The following is a 20,135-nucleotide window of genomic DNA, read 5'->3' as shown; positions in this document are numbered from 1 at the left end:
ACCTAAATAACATGTTACAAGCGGTACAAACAATCATATCTGCATATTTGACTTTGGTAAATGGGTAGTTCTATCCCCATTACCTGCATCACCTGTAACAGTACCAGTGTTTGGAATTGCAGCAATTAAGATTGTCTGGTGGAGAAAGTTTTTTTTTCTTTTTTTCTTAAAATTTTTTATAACAACATTAATGGTCAACCTCCTTGTAAACATTAAAAAATGGTCACAAAAACTATTAACACATGCACATGCACTTCCAATTTTTTGAAAATGGCTGCCTTCTCCCTCTACAAACACATCCTTCATTCTGCTACATTGATAATTGGCTTGGCTTGGCAAAGTTGAGTGCTTTTCAATTTTCTTTGTCATCTTTCTGGACATTACTGGATGATTCTGATAGGCGTAAAAGTCTTTATTTAGAGAACCTTGCTAAGCCCACATGTGCCTCTATTTGTGGCTCTGGAATGTTTGGCAGACATACAATCTGTTGATCAGATGGGCTGAAATGTGTGGATGACCTGGCGTGAAAAATAAGGCCAGTCAGCTCATCAGGTGAGCCTCATGTTTATGAAGACAAGGGACATATTTAGAAAAAAAATGAGCCAACTCTCCACAGTCAATGTACAGATGAGGCCCACCAGATGAGTTGGCAGATCTGATTTCTGGTCAAGGTCATCTATATGGTTGGCCCACCTCCTGAACACTCCCATGCCACATTTGCCTTGTTGACATGTGTGGGCATGTGTACTGGTGCATGTGGGCTTAGAAGAATTCTTCTGTATATGGTGGCCATATCTAGCTTCTCTGTGCTGGATATTCAACTGTTCTGATGGGTCTGTTATCTCAGGTATACTATTCAGAACATACATTTGACAAAGGAGAAGAACAGTGTTTGTGCGAGTTTGTTCTTTTCTGGCAACATGGTCCAATTGCGGGGACAAAGACATTAACGAGTATTGAACACATTTGCCTAATACAGCCTGGAAGTGCACAAAATGATCCAAATCTGGATTTCTTTTTGGAAATATCAAGAAAGAAACTTGAATTGGGTTCACATCGTGCTTCTTTCGTCACTGAACATGAAATTTCAGCAAATGCATGTGCTGCATGTTTTAATGAAACCTGTGGATCTGCTGTCAAATGTGAGCCCAACATGCCTTACAAACCTCAAACATTCAATTCTAAGGTAGGTTTCTCTAGAATTTCCACACAATCATGGACTTATTCTTCTGCATTTTTCCAGAATAACGTAGATATATCTGGAAATAAGATGGGAATACTTGGTTTTGCACCATTTCTTAACTGGGGACGACTTACTAATCAAGTGATCCTCGCTATCCAATTGGTGGCCTCAAATGAAGAGTTACAAGAGAATGGTCACTGTCCAAATTGTAAGCCTGATACTAAATTGTCAAGATACTGGATATGGTCCATGCACAGTGGGGCATATGATTTGGATGGTTGGTATTGACTTGCACATGCACTGCATGTATGTTGGATGAGTCACCACCATTTAGAAAATGGCGGGAGATAACACATAGTTGTCTAGTCCTCTAGAATTAAATGGCACATCATATGGTTGTCTTTGTCTAGCAGCTTGAGTATTCAGTTTCTGGAGTTTCTTCATGCGATCAACTGATAATTGCCTCATGCGGTCTCTTATGTCTTTGTAGGAAAAGAAGAATCCTAGGCAGGGCCATGTAACGCAAACATTTAAAGGTTATCTTCTATTTGCAGTTAAATTTGTCTCAAGTACAAGAAGGCGAGATCTGTCCTAACGCGCCCTTTTTTTTTCTGTTTAAATTTTCACAATGCAGGGTATAGGAATGTTCGGAAAAAGATTGGACAGGATATGGACTTGGGAGGTGGTGAATATTTTTTTACAAAGAGTCTCAAGGAAACCAGAAATTACCATTATATCTTGATTGAGAACATGGAAACAGATTTACCATCGTCGGTCATTGTGGATTTCATATATCAACAAACTTCTGTTTCATCACACGCCTATGTAACCCCCAGCTTATTATCAGAATCATATACACGGGGAACTATCTTTTTGGATGGTCAAGAGAAGCTTGAGAAGTTATCTAGGTTTTTACACAATCCCGCTCATCTCATCATGTCCTCAAGAGGAAGGTATTATCTTGTTCTGCCTAAGGTTTCCTTTGCAGTATTAATAATGAGTTACTATATGATTTGGTTGAAGGAAACAGCAAATTTATATGATTGGGTTGAAGGAAACAGCAAAATTTTTTTATTTTTATTTTTTATGTAATGGTACAAGTGGGACTCACCTTGTGGGGTAATAAGTTGCTGATTTGGCTGGGTCCATGACCGAATGAAGCATACTATATACCTCCCTTATCAGATGATCCTAGCCATCCAATGGAAATGGTCAATTGCTAGTAGTCTATAGAGATCATGGCATAGAGAAAGGGAAGAGAAAGGAAGAAAGTGAGACGAAAAGAAGGGAAAGTGTGATTAGTTAGGTCACATGCTCCCACTCCCATGCTTTATTAATAAAATACATAATGGCAGAACTTCCCCCATAATACAAAATGCTCGGGTATACATAGTGTGGACCATATGTTCCACATTGCTCACCAAACTTGTCATATAGCTGTATGACCCATAATACATCAACTTTAACACTTACGCTAAAGCTGGTGTGTAGATATCATTGATGTCCTGCTTGTAGTAAACTTGATTAAATTGATTTGCATCCAAGTTCTTTGGTGAACATATCTACAAGTTGATCTTGAGATTTAAGATATGAGTCGAAATTTTGTTGTTGGAGACCTTACTGATGAAGTGAAAGTCAACCTCGTTATGGTTGTTTCTTTCACTTATACTGGAAATATTTGATGCCACATGATTCTCAACCACTCTAGCTCACAAATAGTGCCATGGCCTTGACGTCTTGTACTTTTCTTCTGCATAAGACCACTCCACAATACTTATCTTTTTTTACTTTTCCATGTGGCTAATTCCACCCACAAATGTACCGCATTGAATTTTAGATCACATTTCAGATGGAGATCTAGCCCAATCTGCAGCCCAGTAACCTTTCAATATGGAGATGACTATTAGGCTTTTATAAGATTTTCTCTCAAGGGCTAATGCAATTAAATGCTCCAAGTTCGGTTATAACATGCATGGGAGTGTACATAGGTATATGCGTTATGTTTGCACCCATGAGTTTCTGTAGTCATGAGTGTTGTACTCTATATGACTATAAAACTCATGCACAGACACACCTCTTTACGTGATTTAACCCATGATATTATGACTACAGAGAATAGAGACACGCTTACTCTTTTAAAGAAGGTAATTAGGGCAATTCTTATGGAACCAAAAGGAGATGGTATTTGTGAAAGAAAAAGAGAATGAGGGTTTTCTGGCTTTTTCTTTCTTAAAGAAGAAAAGAATTTGAGAGAGAAGAAAAGAGTACCTAGGGTTGGACGTCCGTGGTACAATTACATCTATGCCCTTAAGATGAGAGGTTAAAGAGAGACGAGAGGGCAAATAAGGAAATAAGAAATAAACTATTACAGCCTAAAAGACAAGGACTATAGCAGATAGCTCATAGGCTTAATAGGGCCCACATGCACACACACCTATACTCTCCTCATGCTAAGGCATAGATATCGATCATGCCTAGCTTGCCAAGAACACTTGGTCTAACTTCAACAATAAGAGCCTTAGTGAAGATATCTGCCATTTGTGTAGAGGATGGAACAAAAGGAGTTGAAATAATGTCAACAACAACCTTCTTATGAATAAAGTGACAATTAGCGTCAATATGTTTTTTTCGCTCATAAAAAACTGGATTAGAAGTTATGTGAATGACATCTTAATTGTTGCAATATATTGGCTTATGTGTCTCCATAGGAAATCCCATTTCAATAACAAAGCTTTTCAACCACATAATTTCATGTAACATATTTGCTATAGCACGGTACTTTGCCTTAACACTAAATCAAACAACAACTATTTGCTTCTTAGTGTTCTAGGTAACTAAATTACCGAGGAAAAAAGTATAATAGCCTATTGTAGATCGTCAATCATCTTGTGAACTTGCCCAATCTACATAAGAGTATCCTTCAATATCAAGATTATTATGACAACTAAATAAGATGCCACGTGTCGGAGATGTTTTAATGAAGTGCATAATGCAATGAACTGCTTCAAGGTGACCATAACGGGGAGCTTGCATGAACTAACTAATCAAACTCACTACATGAGATAGATCTGAGCGAGTAATCGTCAAATATATCAATCTTTCAACCAACCGCTGGTACATGCGAGGATCATCAAGAAGTTCCCATAATTTGTTCTGAGCTTCTTATTAACTTTCAATGGGGAATTAATAGGTTTGACACCAAGATTACCAGTTGAAGTTAACAAATCAATTGCATATTTTCATTAAAACAAAACTAATGCCCTTCTTAGAATGAAAGACTTCATTTCTAAGAAAAGATTTGAGTGGTTTTAAATCTTTGATGTCAAACACCTTGCTCAGATATAATTTTACCTTAGAAATACATCAACATATCCTATAACAAAGATATCATCTACACATGCCTCTTAAAAATGGTCCTTTGCACATACTTCAAAAAACAAAATGATCAGAGTGAATACGAATGTATCCAACGCGAATCAAGGCCCCATTAAACTTCTCAAACTAAGTTCGAGGGGCCTGCTTCAATCCATATATTACCTTTTTAAGATGACATACCGTTATTTACTTTCGCTTTCGAGCAAATCCAAGAGAAGGAAGCATATAGATCTCTTTAGTAAAATAACAATTTAAAATAACATTCTTAATATCTAACTGATATGGGGGCCAATGTAGATTGTTAGGAAGAGAAATGATCACACATGCAAAGTTCATCTTAGCAACATGAGTAAATGTCTCAGAGTAATCCTCATCTAAAGTTGTATAAATCTCTTAGCTATAACGCAGGCTTTATGTCGAGCTTTACTGCCATTAGGATTTTACCTTAGAGTATATACCCAACGACAAGTCACAAGATTCTTCCCAACTGGTAACTCAGTTATCTCACATGCATGATTTTTATTCTTTTTCAAAACCTACCATATTTTCCTTCATAGCATGTTGCCGTAGAGGAGAAATAAGAATTTCCTTAATATCTTTAGGAAGTGGAGGAAGAACACTCAAGAGTAGAAACAAATGACCTGTGTTGAGGAGACAGAGTGATGGGAGAGAAAACATTGAATGTGATGAGAAAGTACACAGTCTTTTCAATTTTTTATCAGTAATAGGTACATCTAAGGAAGAGTCTAAATATGGATTAGTATAAGTAGGCAAACGAGTAAGAACACTGTTAGTACCTGTTGCCTGTCGGCAAAGGAGCATTCTTCATGATGTCCAGAGAGAGAGTATGAAAGTAGGAGATGATTTGATGACTAGGGTGTGGAGAAGAGTGAGAGAGAAGAAGAGAAGGGAGTTTTGGGAAAATGTTGTGCACATGCACTTACCATTAAATGAGCCACTTAATACACACACACACACACACACACACACACACACACACTATACACTAACACTCTTTAGACTCCCCCTCAAGTTGGAACATAGATGTTGATCATGCCCAACTTGTCACGAACACAATGAAGAGCATCTCGACTTAAACACTTTGTAAGAACATCAACAAGTTGATCCCTGGATCGAACAAAAGGGGTGATATTTCCTTAGAGGCAACTTTCTCCCGAATAAAGTGACAGTCAACCTCTATGTTTGGTGTGCTCATGGAAAACAGGGTTATGAGCTCACACGTCGCATGAGCCATATCACAATATTCTGCTTCAATCGAGGACCGAGCAACAACCGGTTGCTTTTTACTCTTCCATGTGACAAGATTGCCACCTAAGAAGGTACATAAGCCGAACATAGAGCGATGATTATAGATACTACCTGAACAATCGGCATCGAAATAGCCAGAAAGATGAAGATGACCATGAGACTGAAAGCGGAGGCCAAGACCTGAGGCTGATTTAAGATTCCAGAGTATGCAGTAGAATAGTCATGAGTTGCGAAGAACGGGCAGCTTTCATGAATCGGCTAACAACGCCCACCGCAAAGGAAAGATTTGGTTGAGTAATAGTCAAGTAAATGAGCCAACCTATAAGGTGTCGATACATCCCAGGATTAGAAAGGAGAGTACCATCATCTGGCTGAAGCTTCTGTGAAGTATCCATAGGGGTGGTAGCAAGTTTGCATCCTAACATGCTCATCTCCTTGAGAAGATCAAGAGCATATTTTCGTTATGACAAGACTACCCTAGATGTGGAGCGACCAACCTTAATTCCTAGGAAGTAGTGAAGAGGACCCTCAAACTTGGTCTTTAAAAATTCTTTGACATCCCCCATTCCAATCGAATCACTGCTGGACAGTAAAATATCATCCACATACACAACGAGAACCATGATGCCTGTCGATCGATGACATATAAAGAGGAATGGTCGTCATGACTATAAATAAAGCCAAATTTTATTAGAGCCTGATTAAATTTTACAAACCATGCACGCGGGGACGGTTTGAGTCCATAAAGAGCATTCTTCAACTGACGTACAAGTGTAAGATTGTGAGAAGCAACAAAACCAGGGGGTTGATGCATGTAAACTTCCTCTGCGAGATCCCCATGAAGAAATGCATTCTTAACATCGAGTTGAAACAAGGGCCATGATCGATTGACGGTCAAGGAGATCATAATATGAATAGAGTTAAGCTTAGCCACCGGAGAGAATGTCTTGAAGTAATCCATGCCATGAGTCTGCGTGTAGCCCCTAGCAACAAGCCAGGCTTTATAATGATCAATGGAGCCATTTGGAAGGAACTTGTTCTTGTAAGCCCATCGACATCCAACATGTTCGTGCCCCGGAGGAAGAGAAACTAGCTCCCAAGTATGAATCTTCTCAAGAGCAGACATTTTTTCCATCATCGCCTTTGTCCAGTCAGGACTTGGAAGAGCATGCGAGAAAGATTGAGGAATAGTCTGTGACGAAATGGAAGCTGCAAATGATTGAAAGGACGGTGAAAAATGAACATATGAAATGAAATTGCTAATGGGGTGCCGAGTATAATATCTTGACCCTTTGCGCAAGGCAATGGGGAGATCCAGACTCAAGGTAGGAGAATCACTTGAGCCAACATCCAAAGTGGGTGGAAGGGTGGACGACTGAGTGTGTGAAGATTTATCTTAACGATGATGCACTTGCAGAGGCTTAGGGTCACTCAAATCACCTATAGGATGTGGAACGGTGGGGAGATGTCTCCCCATAATCACTAGTGGTAAGAGGAAGAGAATAACTGTTATGTTCCACCTGACTCGCAAGGGGATCACAGAGGGATCGACCTTGAGCTGAGAAAAATGAAACATCCTCAAAGAACATCAGTAGAGACATATTTCTTATGAGTCGAGGGGTCATAACACTTATATCCTTTCCGACAAAGAGTGTACCCTAAGAAGATACATGTAGTTGCCCTAAGGCTAAGCTTATCATTACTACCATCCATAATTTGAACGAAGCATATGTAACAAAACTTTAGGAGGTAGAGGAAATGGATTGTTATGAGAATACAATATAGTAAATGAAGATTTATAAGACAAGATACGTGAGGGTATACGATTAATAAGGAAAGTGGCAGTTAGAAGAGCATCACCCAAAAAATGTTTAGGTAAATGCATACCAAGTAGAAGAGTACGAGCAACTTCAAGAAGATGACAATTCTTTCGTTCTGTGATATTATTTTGTTGAGGTGTGCGAACACACGATGTCTGAGAGAAAATATCATGCTCTTGCAAGAAGGACACAAAAGCAGTGGACATGTATCAGAATGGAGGGTTTTGATTGAGCTTTGAAATTGAGTGCACACTTCATGATAAAACACATTAAACTCATCAGACACTTAACTCTTAGGTTTTAAAAGATAAACCCAAGTCATGCGTGAATAATCATCAATAAAGATGGCAAAATATTTAAATCCAAAAGTGGAAGTAACTAGGGCTGGTCCCAAGACATCCGAGTGTACCAGTTCAAAAGGGTGAGGTTTCCTCTCAGGAGAGCTATGAGAAAACATAGTGCGATGATGTTTAGACAATTCACAAATATCACAACATAAAGGTTTAGTGACAAAGGAGGGAAATAAAAGTCTCAATCTAGCTAATGATGGATGGCTTAAGTGATAGTACCATCGTGTTATGGACTCTCGATCTAGAGAAAGGGTAGTAGAAGCGATAACAGGTGTATTATTGAGATGATAAACGCCTCCTCACTCATGCCCCCACCAATCATTCTCTTCGTCTGTAGATCCTAAAAAAGACAATGAGAATGGAAGAAGGTAATGGAACAATTCAATGATTTACTAAGAGAGCTAACATATAATAAGTTTAATGGAAAATGAGGCACATGCAAGATTGGGGACAATGGTAAGGAAGGATAGAGAGATGGAACCAATTCCACAAATGGGAGTTTGGGTTCCATTTGCAATAATGACATACTGAGAGTGGTGAGAAGGAGAATAAGAGGAAAAAAGTTGTGACTCACCGGTCATGTGGGAGTATGCTCTAGAGTTTATGGCCCAAGAGGTAGGAGAGGAAGATGCAAGAAGAGTGGTACTTGACTGAGCTGAAGCTGCATGAGAAGGCTCAACAACAGCATGAACATGAAGCCACATCAGTGCATCATATGTAGCTCGAGAAATGATAAGAAACTCCCCTGAGGAAGGCTACTCAAATGCAAGGGTGGAAGGTTGTCCCTCAGGAGCAGTTATGATAGTAACAGAAGTGGCGGTACACATTGGACGACCATGGAGCTGTCAACAATAGTCAATAGTGTGATTGGTTCCACTATGATGTGAATAAATGCAGGAACCATCACCTCCTCATTCATGTCCATCACAACCATGAAGATTACAACCGCCTCTACTGTGATCTCCCTCGTAGCCTCAACCACGAACTCAAAGATGATGACCGAAGGCCAGGAAGAAGAGAAGATTGATCACTAACAAGGTGCACCAAACGCTCTGGTGGCATAAATGATGTGAAGGAAGAGCGGAGATAGTAGAGCGCTGACACATGGCATAGAATGTCGTCAACGGGAGAAGAGGATCCTTCACAACAACCGGACTTCGAACATTGAGGTAATCAGAGTTCAACCCGACTAGGAACTGCATGATGCGAGTGTCATCCCGCTACTTACGTGCATGTTCATGACCGCATTTACATTTGGAAGGAAGAGGTTGATACAGTTCCAGGTCATCCCACATGCCTCGAAGTGTCGAATAATAATCTTTTAATGATTTTGAGTCTCGTTGGAATCGACCAATTTCTTGAATAAGTTGGAATACCTGTGAAAATTTTTGAGACTCGGAGAACAAATCATGAAGTGTATCGCAAATGTCTTTAGCTGAGTATAAAAACTTCACTGAGTGACTAACTGAAGAATCCATACTATTCAACAAACATGCAATAACTTTATTGTTCTCATTTGTCCAATACTTGTAGGTGGCATCTGTAGAGCTTGGAGGATCATCCAAAATATACGACAGTTTCTCACGGGCTCCCAAGAACACTTTTACAGATTGCGGCCATTGAAGATAGTTGTCACCATTCAACTTAATGGAAGTGATCTGCAGGGGGTTGGATTTAGGAGAGCCCATGCCAAAAGACGAGAGCTCATTGTCATCCATAGGAGGGCTCCAAATTTTATTTTTTTTAAAAACTCTTTAACTAACTCCGTCTCACTCAATCCTTTAAGGAAATGGAAAACAAACCCCAAACAAAAAACAATCCTCTAAACCAACACACAATGCAGTCAGATTTGACTCAAACAAGCCAAAAACGGCATGGCCGCATGTCTATTTGGGGGTAAAACCCACTCAAACATCAATCCTAACTAAAACCTCCTCCAGATTAGCTTGGGAGGAAGATTTCAATCCATCTTGAGAAAATAAACTGGAGAAAAACTAACCGATTTGAGATAAATCGAAGAAAATCTGATTGGGGCCCGGTTGTCGAATCTCTCTATTTTGGCCAAAACACCATAAAAAAGGTCTTAAAAATTTTCAAAAAATAATGACAAATCGTCTAAAATCAAGATCTATCAAACCCCTAAACTTTCAGCTCAAATGTGGTCCCACACCCTAGCTTACATGACTAGTATTTGCAATGGAAATGAAATATTAGTTTGATGGAAAATATTCCCACTACCATTGGTTCCCACGCTGTTAGCCTCCACCGTGGGTGAAATTTCGAGTACGCAATTTGGGTCACTAGAAATTCATACCCATGAAACGCTAGAGCCCATCTTGGTCATTGATCTTTAGCAAGCAGTGTTGGTTAATTGACCCAAACACTTCTAACAACGAACGAGATTAGAAAATGATATGACTATTATATTTCTACATGGACAAAAGAAGAGCCTCAAAACAATGAAAATGGCATCAGGAAATGTGAGCAAAATTGGGGCATTTGAAAACAAAACTTTCAATGAGAGAAAGGTTGTTGGAATTTGTAAACCAAGTGCAAAGTGCGCCAAAGGTTCCCGAGCAGCACTATAACCCATTGAGAGTCTAAGACCTGAATGATCTTTGGTAGTAAAAACCCCTTTCTTAGCCACTATGCCAATCGTAAAGTTTTGGTCAGAAATGCTTTTTCAATTTATAAAAAGTAGTAGTTTGAAAACAACTTTGAAGGTAGGTCCATATTTTGATAGATAATCCCAAAACTGTGTTTGGTTTTGAAAATTCCCATCAATTTCCAAATGTACCTGTAACATTAAGTAGCGTTTTGTATCTCATTTGCAATTTGGCAACTACAAGTGCCTTAAAAAAATGTTTACAAGTTTTTAATGTTCATATTTTGATTGTAAAAACAACTTGTTTTCATTGTTTGTAGACCATGGGTGATAGTTGAGAAGGAATGGAGACTAGGCAAATTTGAAGGCTTGATGCACCAACCCAAGGTTAGTTTTCATGGTTGCATTCTGATATAAAACTATTTGTAGGTATAAAAAACAAAACCAAAAGGAAAAAAAAAAAAAAAAACTTTCTGCATCTCCCTGATCAAATCTACCCACATTGGGATTACACATTAATGGTTGATCAAGCTTGATAGATTCACCCTCTGAAACAATTAGTTCTGGTCCTAGAGGTATAATATCAACCACTTGGTGTCCATCCAATGCTACAACTGTGGTTAGTTCATGCCCCCCCTCTTCTTTGAGGTGAGTGGAGTTGGAGTTGGAGTTAGACATGCTTTTGATCCCTGCCTGGTGTCAGCATTCTTATTCTTCTTCTTCTTCTACTCTTTTGAGGTGAGTGGAGTCGGAGTTAGACATGCTTTTGATCCCTGCCTGGTGTCAGCATATGAGCTTTTATCTCAACTGTCCATCCTCTAATTGAAATTAAAGCACAATATTGTTGGTCTATCCTCGGATTTGTAATGCGAAGCTAGATCAAATAATTTACTAATCAGGCCTAAGAGTCAAATTTGGGCCATGCCCACTATTAACTGGACCTGAATTTAGGGCCTTGGCTGACCTAAATCTATCATAAGTAGGCGTGGGCCTGGACTAGAGTGGGCGTCAATTGAAAATGGTTTTCAAAATTTGGCCTGGATCCACACATCTGCCAATTAGGCATGAAATTCAGGACTAGCCCCCACCCAAGGCCCTAAAAATTAAGGCCCGAAGTCCACTTATGATTAGTCAGACTTGGAACCTTTGACTGGTCAGCATTAATGGTCTACTATTGATGAAATCATGACTAAATCTTGTGTGGTACATGCAGAAGAAACCACAGAACAAAAATGAAGACCATGCTGACAAAATAAAGGTTGTGCATAAGGGAACTATTGAGTATGAGAAGGGGAAGCAGTTAAGTGAATTGTTCATGGAGTTCTGTCAGCATCTACAGGGCCTCCACAAAAGACTCACACTGGAAGAGAGAAAGATCTTGCAATCAGCCTAGAGATCAGTGGGAGTGGTGAAAGAAGTCCTGAGATCTTATTTTTGTATGTGCAACCAATTCTGACTACAGGTATTTCTTGATTCTTATTCATAGTGTTTTTTGCATATGATTTTATTGTTACATTTGAATTGCCTGACCATCTTCATTCGAGAATTCACTTAAGGTTGCCTTTGGATGAACAAGTGAATTCAATTGCGATCGCTTGGTTTAGTAAGAGGTAGTAACCAAAATTAGTGATATCCCCGAGTATTCATTACAAATTTATTAGTAGCTCTCAAATTGCAGTTAGGCCTGCAACTTGAGTTTGGGTCAACCTGAACATGATTGATGCAATTCGAGTTTGGGTCGGGTCTTGTTGTGTTGTTAAGGTTCTTGGTTGGGTTAGGGTTGGAAATCTCTAACCTGATTCAAATTCAGGTTGGGTTCGATTAAGCAAATTCAGTTCAGGTTTGGTCATTTTGGTCAGGTTGGTTTGAAACCGATTGGTTTGGGTCAGGTCTTAGTTGCATGATCCTTCTGATTAGGTGCCACTCACTCGCGCTTCAAATCCCCATTCTGGACTCTCGTTGTTGTTCCTGCTTCCACCTATTTTATTTGTTTACATTTTGAAAGAGACGCTTCCCCACTCCTGCATTTGAATTCGTTGTTGCTTTGCCTCACGCTTTGTGCAGCTATAGGTCAAGTATGGAGGACTTTGGGTTGCGGATGCTCGGTTGGAATTTCGGTCGGGTTGGGTTGCGGGTTCGGTCCTCTTGAGGTTGGGCTTGGCTTGGCTTCTAGGTCACCTAACCTGCCTGAGTTGCACCCCTAATTGTAGTAGCATTACTTTCGTCTCCAACTTGGAGCCTAGTTCTGTGTGTGAGAAGTCATTACTTTTCGGTAATTTCCACTTCATGAGAGCAGTTATTGCAATCCAATTCAATGGTGGATATCCACACACCTTACGTGCTAATGTGACTCATGCGTGAGATTCAATCTGTCTATACGATGGACCTCATTGTGTAGATGATGGGGACATCACGTGCACACGCATGCCCCCCCTACGCACGTATGCAAGGAGGAGGAGGGCCCCACCATCGATCTGGATCAATGACGACGTCCAGGGAGGGCCTCCTAGTTAGAGGGCTGCATTTTGGTTAATTGGAGTGGACCTGATAGTCATATGAATCCCACCATGGGTTCTCATGATCATTGCCCACTATTTCAATTAATTTAGTACTTTGGATTTTGCTTATTATTGTTATTAGGAGTATCATGGACGGTTTAGATTGCTTTGATTATTACTTCGTCGCCAAGTAATAGGTTACGCATTGGGATATAAGGTTTTATTATAAATAGGCACCCCTTGTAGTCTTTTTAAATCAATGAAGATTAATAAAATTACTGCATTTTTCTTCTCCTTTAAATTTCTGAGTTCTGGAGATTCAATTGGGTGTGAAACCCTCCCTTCCTCGAAGGGCTGACTACCGTGGTGCGAAGCCACACCTATCCCGATTCGCCCTCATCTTCTTCCATCCATATTTCTCCTCCTAAAAGCATTCCATGTGCAAATCCATCAATATTTGCCGGCGTTTTTCTTTCTACAGTAGATTTCCAAAATATGGCCTTGCAAGAGGGCTGAAACTTCGGCGGAGCACCATGCACAAATCATGCGTCGGATCGAGTTGATATTTGGGAGTTTTGGAGTCCATCCCTGTATGACTGGGGCCAAGGTGACCTTTTTGTAAATAGTGGGCCCCACACATGTGCGACAGGGATCACACGCACGTGCTTTTGGGCCGTTGCTGCTGTCCACACGTGCGGTACTTCTCTGGTTCGTCTTTCTCCTCTCTTTCACTCCTCTTTCACCCAAAATCCCTAAACCTAACCCTAAATTATTCAAATCCCCAATTTTATGCCATTTCTTACCTTAGGGTTCCCCGAATTGAAATTTCTGAATCCCTTGGATTGGGGGAATTATTTCTGTGCATGTGTGGATGAATTTACTTTCCTTTGATTCTCATTTGGTCTATAATTTTGATTGAGCCGGCCCTAGCATGTGTAGGCTTGGATCCGCATAAGATTCCCTTTGTTTTTTGAGTGCTGGAACTTTTGTGTGGGATGTGAAATTTTTATGTGATTGTTTCTAAATTAGTATGATCTAAAGCCTGAAATCTTGCATATCATATTTAAAATCTTGCATATCATATTTAATTTTCATGTCCTGTATCAGTAGATGCTCTTGCCCCAGAGTTAGGCTGATCTGCTCATGAAGTGCTACACAAGTATGAGATCTCTAGATCTTTTTATAGAAGAGGATTTCTATGGTTCTAGTCTCTTCAAATGACAAATCTATCTTAAAAGTCATACACGAGCTATTATATAATGCTCGGCCTGTGAGTTTCTGTAGTATGCTCATGATTTAAGTTTGTACCAGTGGAAACCATGGTTCAATGATCCATGCTGTTGATATCATGGTGCCAACATGGATGATCACCCAGACACTAAAATCATAAGTTCCTAGTGATTGAATCTTTGGCCTTTTCTTTTGTTTGTTTTGAACCGTTGTTGTATTTTTTCACTAATTGATTTGTCGGCCACCTATTGAAGGGTTAGGATTATGGTAGTAAAAGGCCATTATGTAATGGGAATGGTGGGAGCCATTATGCGATATGGGGCTGTAATGGCCATTCTGAAGGCCCAATAACACCATTACAAGACCATGAAGGGCTCATATGGGGTCGATGCATTTTCTTTCTTTAAAAATGTTGATTGTTACAGGGCCATAATGGCCGTTACGTTAGGTACCGTTACAACCATAAGGCTGGCTGTTATGTCCTCCATTACTGTTATTGAATGCCTTGGTTAGGATTTTTCCATCAATGAGATTTCCATCCACTGTGGGGCCAATTACATCAAAGTCTTGGATTGCTGAAAACTCGCTGTAATGTTGACGCAGGGAGCATGATATATTGCCTCCTAAAATAATGTCTCATAATACATTCATACTTCACAAATGCATTGATCGTTAATGGTGTAGCTATGAGTGACATTATTGTAGGACTCGCTAGGTTGACATGAAACTTGGCTGAGTCAACTCGAACTAGCGAGATTTTGAGTCAAATCGTTGGGAAAGTTAGAATTATATTGGACTCAATCGGGACTCGAGAAGATTTGTTGAGTCGACTCAACCACTTCGTTAAATCAACATCACTCGTGGTGACTCAAATCGAGTTACTTAGTGAGTCCGTGTAATAAAATGTGAAGATGCGAGGGATGGAATCAAACCCTCAACCTTACGTAAAGGAAGAGACGCACTTAATCAGTGCATCTTCAAGCAAGCAATTTTTCTATTTTATATTATAAGTAGAAATTCTAATCTATGTTAAATATATGTTACTATTACTAATATTTGTAGATCATAATTATTAAATATTGAGTCGAGTCGAGTTTTTTGGGTTTTGAACTATGATGTAAAGAGCATACATTTCATGAAACTGTAAATGAGACAATTGAAGTGGATCAAACTCATACCGACATCATCATGTTGATGAACCAGAGTCGGATGCAAGGAAAATGTTTGTTGTGCCTTGAAAAGCCAATTTGATGATCTTATCCATTGAATTGATGATCTTGATCATAGATCATGGTGACCATGGTTCCTATGTGGACGTGGTATTAATTTCATAGCTAATGTGTGGGTACATCCTAATCATGTGTATATGGATGGGTTAATGGAGTGGGTTTCTTCTATTATACTTTGCAACTTCAGTTTGGGCACGACGACCATTGGTCAAGGGAGAGATGTGTTCCGTAACTACCTAGCACGTTTTAGGACGAACCTATGGTTGTTTTATGCAGTCATCCTGTGTGAGGTAACCAATGTCAATCAGGATGGAAGGTCTCTACCATCGGGTTTAACGATGAGTCGGTGTCTTTGTCCTATCCCACTTGGGAGTGTTAGTATTCTTGGATATGGGATCTTGTTATTAGACCTGTTGGATAGTTGCATTGGAGGATCACTTCAAGTCTCTGGATTGGGGAGACGCATTATGCTTGGTCTAGATTGACTCATGTATGTACTAGCTTTGGCTAATCCTTAGACGTAAGGACGTATTTGGAGTTCAAGTTCCTGATGTAATGTACTTTGGCCCACCTTAGGGAGTCAATTGTAGTGGCTCATTTGTGGGTGTTGTGGGGTTCATGCATTAGGATACGGTTAATGACCATATTATCCAATAAGGGATCCATTGTACCTAGGAACATTCTTATGACTAAGATTTGGTAGATCGGACCATCCATGGAGTGGTTTTTCATTGGTGCCAGCACTCAAAAAGGTTTTAAATGGTTTTTAAAATGTTTTTAACCATTGATATTTTGTTTTAACTACTAAAAAGTTTAATCGCACTTTATGGTAATTCCTACAGTTGAGATCTTATGGTCCACCACTTGGTTTGCATGGGTATTAGATCAAGGGTGGATGGTGATGATAAGTGGAGGGATTGGGTCAATTTAGGTACATTGTTAGGCAAGATTATAAACTTTATATGCAATAGGGCATAGGGCATTCCAAAGTCTACATGGTGGTGGAGAACTGTACTGGTGTCTCTCCCTGTAAGTCAAATTCCTTCTTATAAACAGATCCTATGCTAGAGGGGATTGGAGAGAGAGCTCTTGATGTTCCAACCTCATGGTATAGAGCACTGAGAGTGAAAAGCGAGAAAGAGAAAGTGAAGAGAGAGAATCAATGTTCTCTCTACTTTGATTCCATCCACACATCCACGCACAGGGTCCATTTTGGACGGCTCTCGCGTGCTGCCCTAGCCCTGCTCTAGGGAGTGGGGTGTTGGCTCTTCTTCTCTCTTGTCTAGGATAGATCTGGGTGAAAGCCTTCTTGATTAAAGGATCGACTGCAACAATTTACACAAAAGTGACTGACGGCAATCTACAACCAAATTGTAGCCTTTATTTTGGTTTTTTCTTTATAGAAACTAGATGATATCTAGATGGGGATTCGTAGAATTAGGATTAATTAAAATCTGGAAATTTTGAAAATTATTTAAATTACGCTACATTTCGAAAACTGTAACAGAAAACACTATTAACATTTTATATCAATGAGCTGGGGGCAGTTTGCAAAATTAAGGCTCTTGAGTCATGGATACTCTACAGCTTAACTGACTGAGATAGTTAACAGGATTCTTGGATAAGTTTTTTAGAGGGATTTTATACTGTGGATGCATGAAAAAGTGAATAATTTCATGGTGCACTCGTTTTGTGCCAAGCAATTTTCATGGTTTAGCGATTCGGGCTGCGGGTCTTGTGGGACCTGCAGCAAATGGATGATGACCTCCAATCCTTGGCCATTTTCCTAGAACCTTTGATTAGGGAGATTTTTGGGGAATGTCATTTTGACACCATTCCCATTTAGATTTGCAAGGATCCTATAATTCCTCTTCTTTATATCTACCATCCCAGTAAGACAGCAAATTCTGTTTGTCCATCAGCATTGCATGTGGGTGAATGGCCCAATTATCTACTTTCCCATCTGGTGTGCCTCACTGTCAATTGGTCACATTGCAAAATTCATACTAGTTGAATGATCCTAACCTCGGTGGTATCATGCAACCAACCAGGTTTCTTTTCTTTCAACCATCATTTGTAGTGCAATGGGTCAGATTGAAAGGGTGATCCAATCAGTCAATCCACAATGGATTCTGTTCTCTCATGGATGCTGGAGATTGGGTGGACCTAGTTTTGGATGCCTTGGTGGAACATCTACCTTTCTCCTGTAAGGCTAAAAGTGACACTCGCAGAGAATGCTAAGCCCTACTACATGCATGGTCAACCCATGATCAATGTTTCAATGACATTGGCTGATATATCCACTGATGTTATCAATATCAGGTGTGATTCAAAACTCAGGTATATTCACAGAAGTCCCCCAAGTTGGTCAATGTATTGCATGCATCACATGCTTTCTCACACGTATTGCATGTAACATATGTATTGTTCATCTCACCTTTATAAAAGTCCAAACTGATACACACTTATATTGTGGGAAATTGAAGAAAAATGTCAGATTTTTTGGTGGAAATTGTTTCTGGGCATGTCTTGAGAACTCCACTCAGGTGAGTTGTTTTTCATCATAACATGATTTTGGTGGAGAAATCATGATCCGAGAGCAGAATCTGGTCAGAACCCAATAGGTGATTTTTTTATTTTATTTTAGTTGTTTAAATTCATTTTTTGAATATATATTAAGAAAAAAAGAAGTGTAAATCCATATATATGCATGAGTTTCATGCATTGACATGGATTTGAAGCAAGAAATTTCAATTTTGAATAAGGAAAATGGAGGAATTGGGGAAATCTGAATTTCCTCCCTTTTCATTCTTTAAATTATAATATTGGTGTAGAAAAGATATATGTTGATGAGTCATACAGATTCATTACCAAGGTATTCCATAATGGTAATGGCGGCCGTAATGGCCACCACCATTACCTTTACGATACGGCTTGTAACGGGCCATTACAGTTTTTCTTTTTTTCTTTTTTAAAGAAAAAAATCCAAAAAACCTACACCGGTTCCGTAACGGACTGTTATGGGGCCGTTACGGCCTTTATGGAGGGCGTAACAGGTTGTTACGGGTCCCCCCCTTTTTTTTTTCTCCAAAATGATTGTTATGGCCATTACAACCCCATAGCATGTAACGGTTGCCGCTGTTGCCTTTACGTAATGGCCTTTACGACCTTGTAACGGGGCATATCATGTTCACTACTCTCTTTTTTGGAAAAAAAAATAAATTATCTTTCAATTAAAATGTATTTAAAATATTTTTATACTTAAATAGATATATGTAGTGAATAAATTATTAAGAAAAGTCTAGGGGGAGGTAGTAAGAAAAGACTTGATGACTGGCCAATGGTTTTGCCAAGGACATGGTCCTTGATAGAGTGGAATGAACAAGTTTTTTGCAACCCCAATTAGTTGGGATAAGGCTTTAGACGATGATGATGACAATGATGCAGTCATATCATTATCTTAAATAATTGAATATTTTTATTTTTAAAAAAATAGTGCACATATTTATTAATTAAAAATATTTTTGAAAAAAATTGAGAATATTAATAATGCTCATTAATACAATAAATATGTAATGGGGAGACCATTACATATTTGTGTTATTAAAAATATTAATTATTTTGATGTAATTGCATCACTTATGGCAGATAACGCCGAGTTTTGTCCCTTAAAAAAAATGGAAAACTACTACACCTTAGTTTATTTTTCTTTATGTTTTAAGTGTGTAATCAATGTCTTTTAACATCTCTCAAGTTGCATTGAAAAATTCCACAATTTTCTTAACATTTCCCCTATCCTTCCCTCTGACTACAGTTCGTTATGCGATGCATGGTACGATATTGATACATAGCACTTTGGCCCACAGATTGGTCTACCTGAACAAAACATGCTACTGCTGAGGATATTTTCATCAAGACGAGATTGAGCCATTGATCATGTGGACCAGACGATTCATCCGGTGTGCTGGTAGCTCTCTCCAACTGCCCATGTCTGGGCTTTAGCTTCCCACATACCACGAGAATGACTTTATTTACAGAGTTTTCACATGAGTGTTGGTTCTGGGAGACTGAAAAAAATGCACCTAAATATCTTTAGACTACCACTAGAATGAATTCTCAGCTATTTTGGAGAAGTGAAACTGAAGATGTTATGTGCAAACCTGATGTGGATGGGCCAGAGCTATATGGCTATTTTTGTTAATTACAAGGCTTTGGCATCAGGAGATGCAGCTGTAAATATTGTCTGTACCCAGGAAGATATATATGGACTTTTTAAGACATTGAATTTCCATGCTCATGTATTTATTCTTTTAAATCTTCCATTCCTCTCAAGAAATCTGTTGTGGAGGAATGCAGAGGTTACTTGGGGTCACATGCCAGTGCAGTGCACATGTGCAAGATCTTAGCTGTTCATCAGGTGGTCCGTGATGTGTATATACCAGGCTAAAAAATGTTAGGCTGGCCAACTCATCATGCATTTCTCTCTGTTTTCTATTATAAGTACCTCTGTGATGGAAGCATAGGAGTGACTTGTGCATGTGAGCCTATTATAAGTGGGAAATTTCAAGATGATTGG

The 20,135-nt window shown here is 39.2% G+C and overlaps 1 protein-coding gene across 5 annotated transcripts; it reads left to right on the top strand.

The window, feature by feature from the left end:
• The first annotated feature begins 222 nt into the window (after positions 1–222).
• On the top strand, positions 223–19,848 carry LOC131258184 (uncharacterized). 5 transcript variants are annotated; one of them, XM_058259307.1, is made up of 6 exons: positions 642–1,186; positions 1,674–1,719; positions 1,818–2,136; positions 10,923–10,989; positions 11,819–12,064; positions 19,374–19,848. In XM_058259307.1, exons 1-5 carry the CDS (start codon positions 830–832, stop codon positions 11,993–11,995), a joined length of 966 nt encoding a protein of 321 aa, XP_058115290.1. In that variant the 5' UTR covers positions 642–829; the 3' UTR covers positions 11,996–12,064; positions 19,374–19,848. The 5 variants fall into 5 exon arrangements, with proteins under 5 accessions (XP_058115291.1, XP_058115290.1, XP_058115289.1 ...); XM_058259306.1 differs by having other exon boundaries at positions 654–1,186; positions 11,816–12,064; positions 19,411–19,848; XM_058259305.1 differs by having other exon boundaries at positions 656–1,186; positions 11,816–12,064; positions 19,426–19,848.
• Positions 19,849–20,135: the final 287 nt, after the last annotated feature.

The sequence above is a fragment of the Magnolia sinica genome, chromosome 10 (genome assembly GCF_029962835.1).
Source record: "Magnolia sinica isolate HGM2019 chromosome 10, MsV1, whole genome shotgun sequence".
In the NCBI taxonomy this organism is placed as follows: domain Eukaryota; kingdom Viridiplantae; phylum Streptophyta; class Magnoliopsida; order Magnoliales; family Magnoliaceae; genus Magnolia; species Magnolia sinica.
This window is presented reverse-complemented; position numbering and strand designations above follow the sequence as displayed.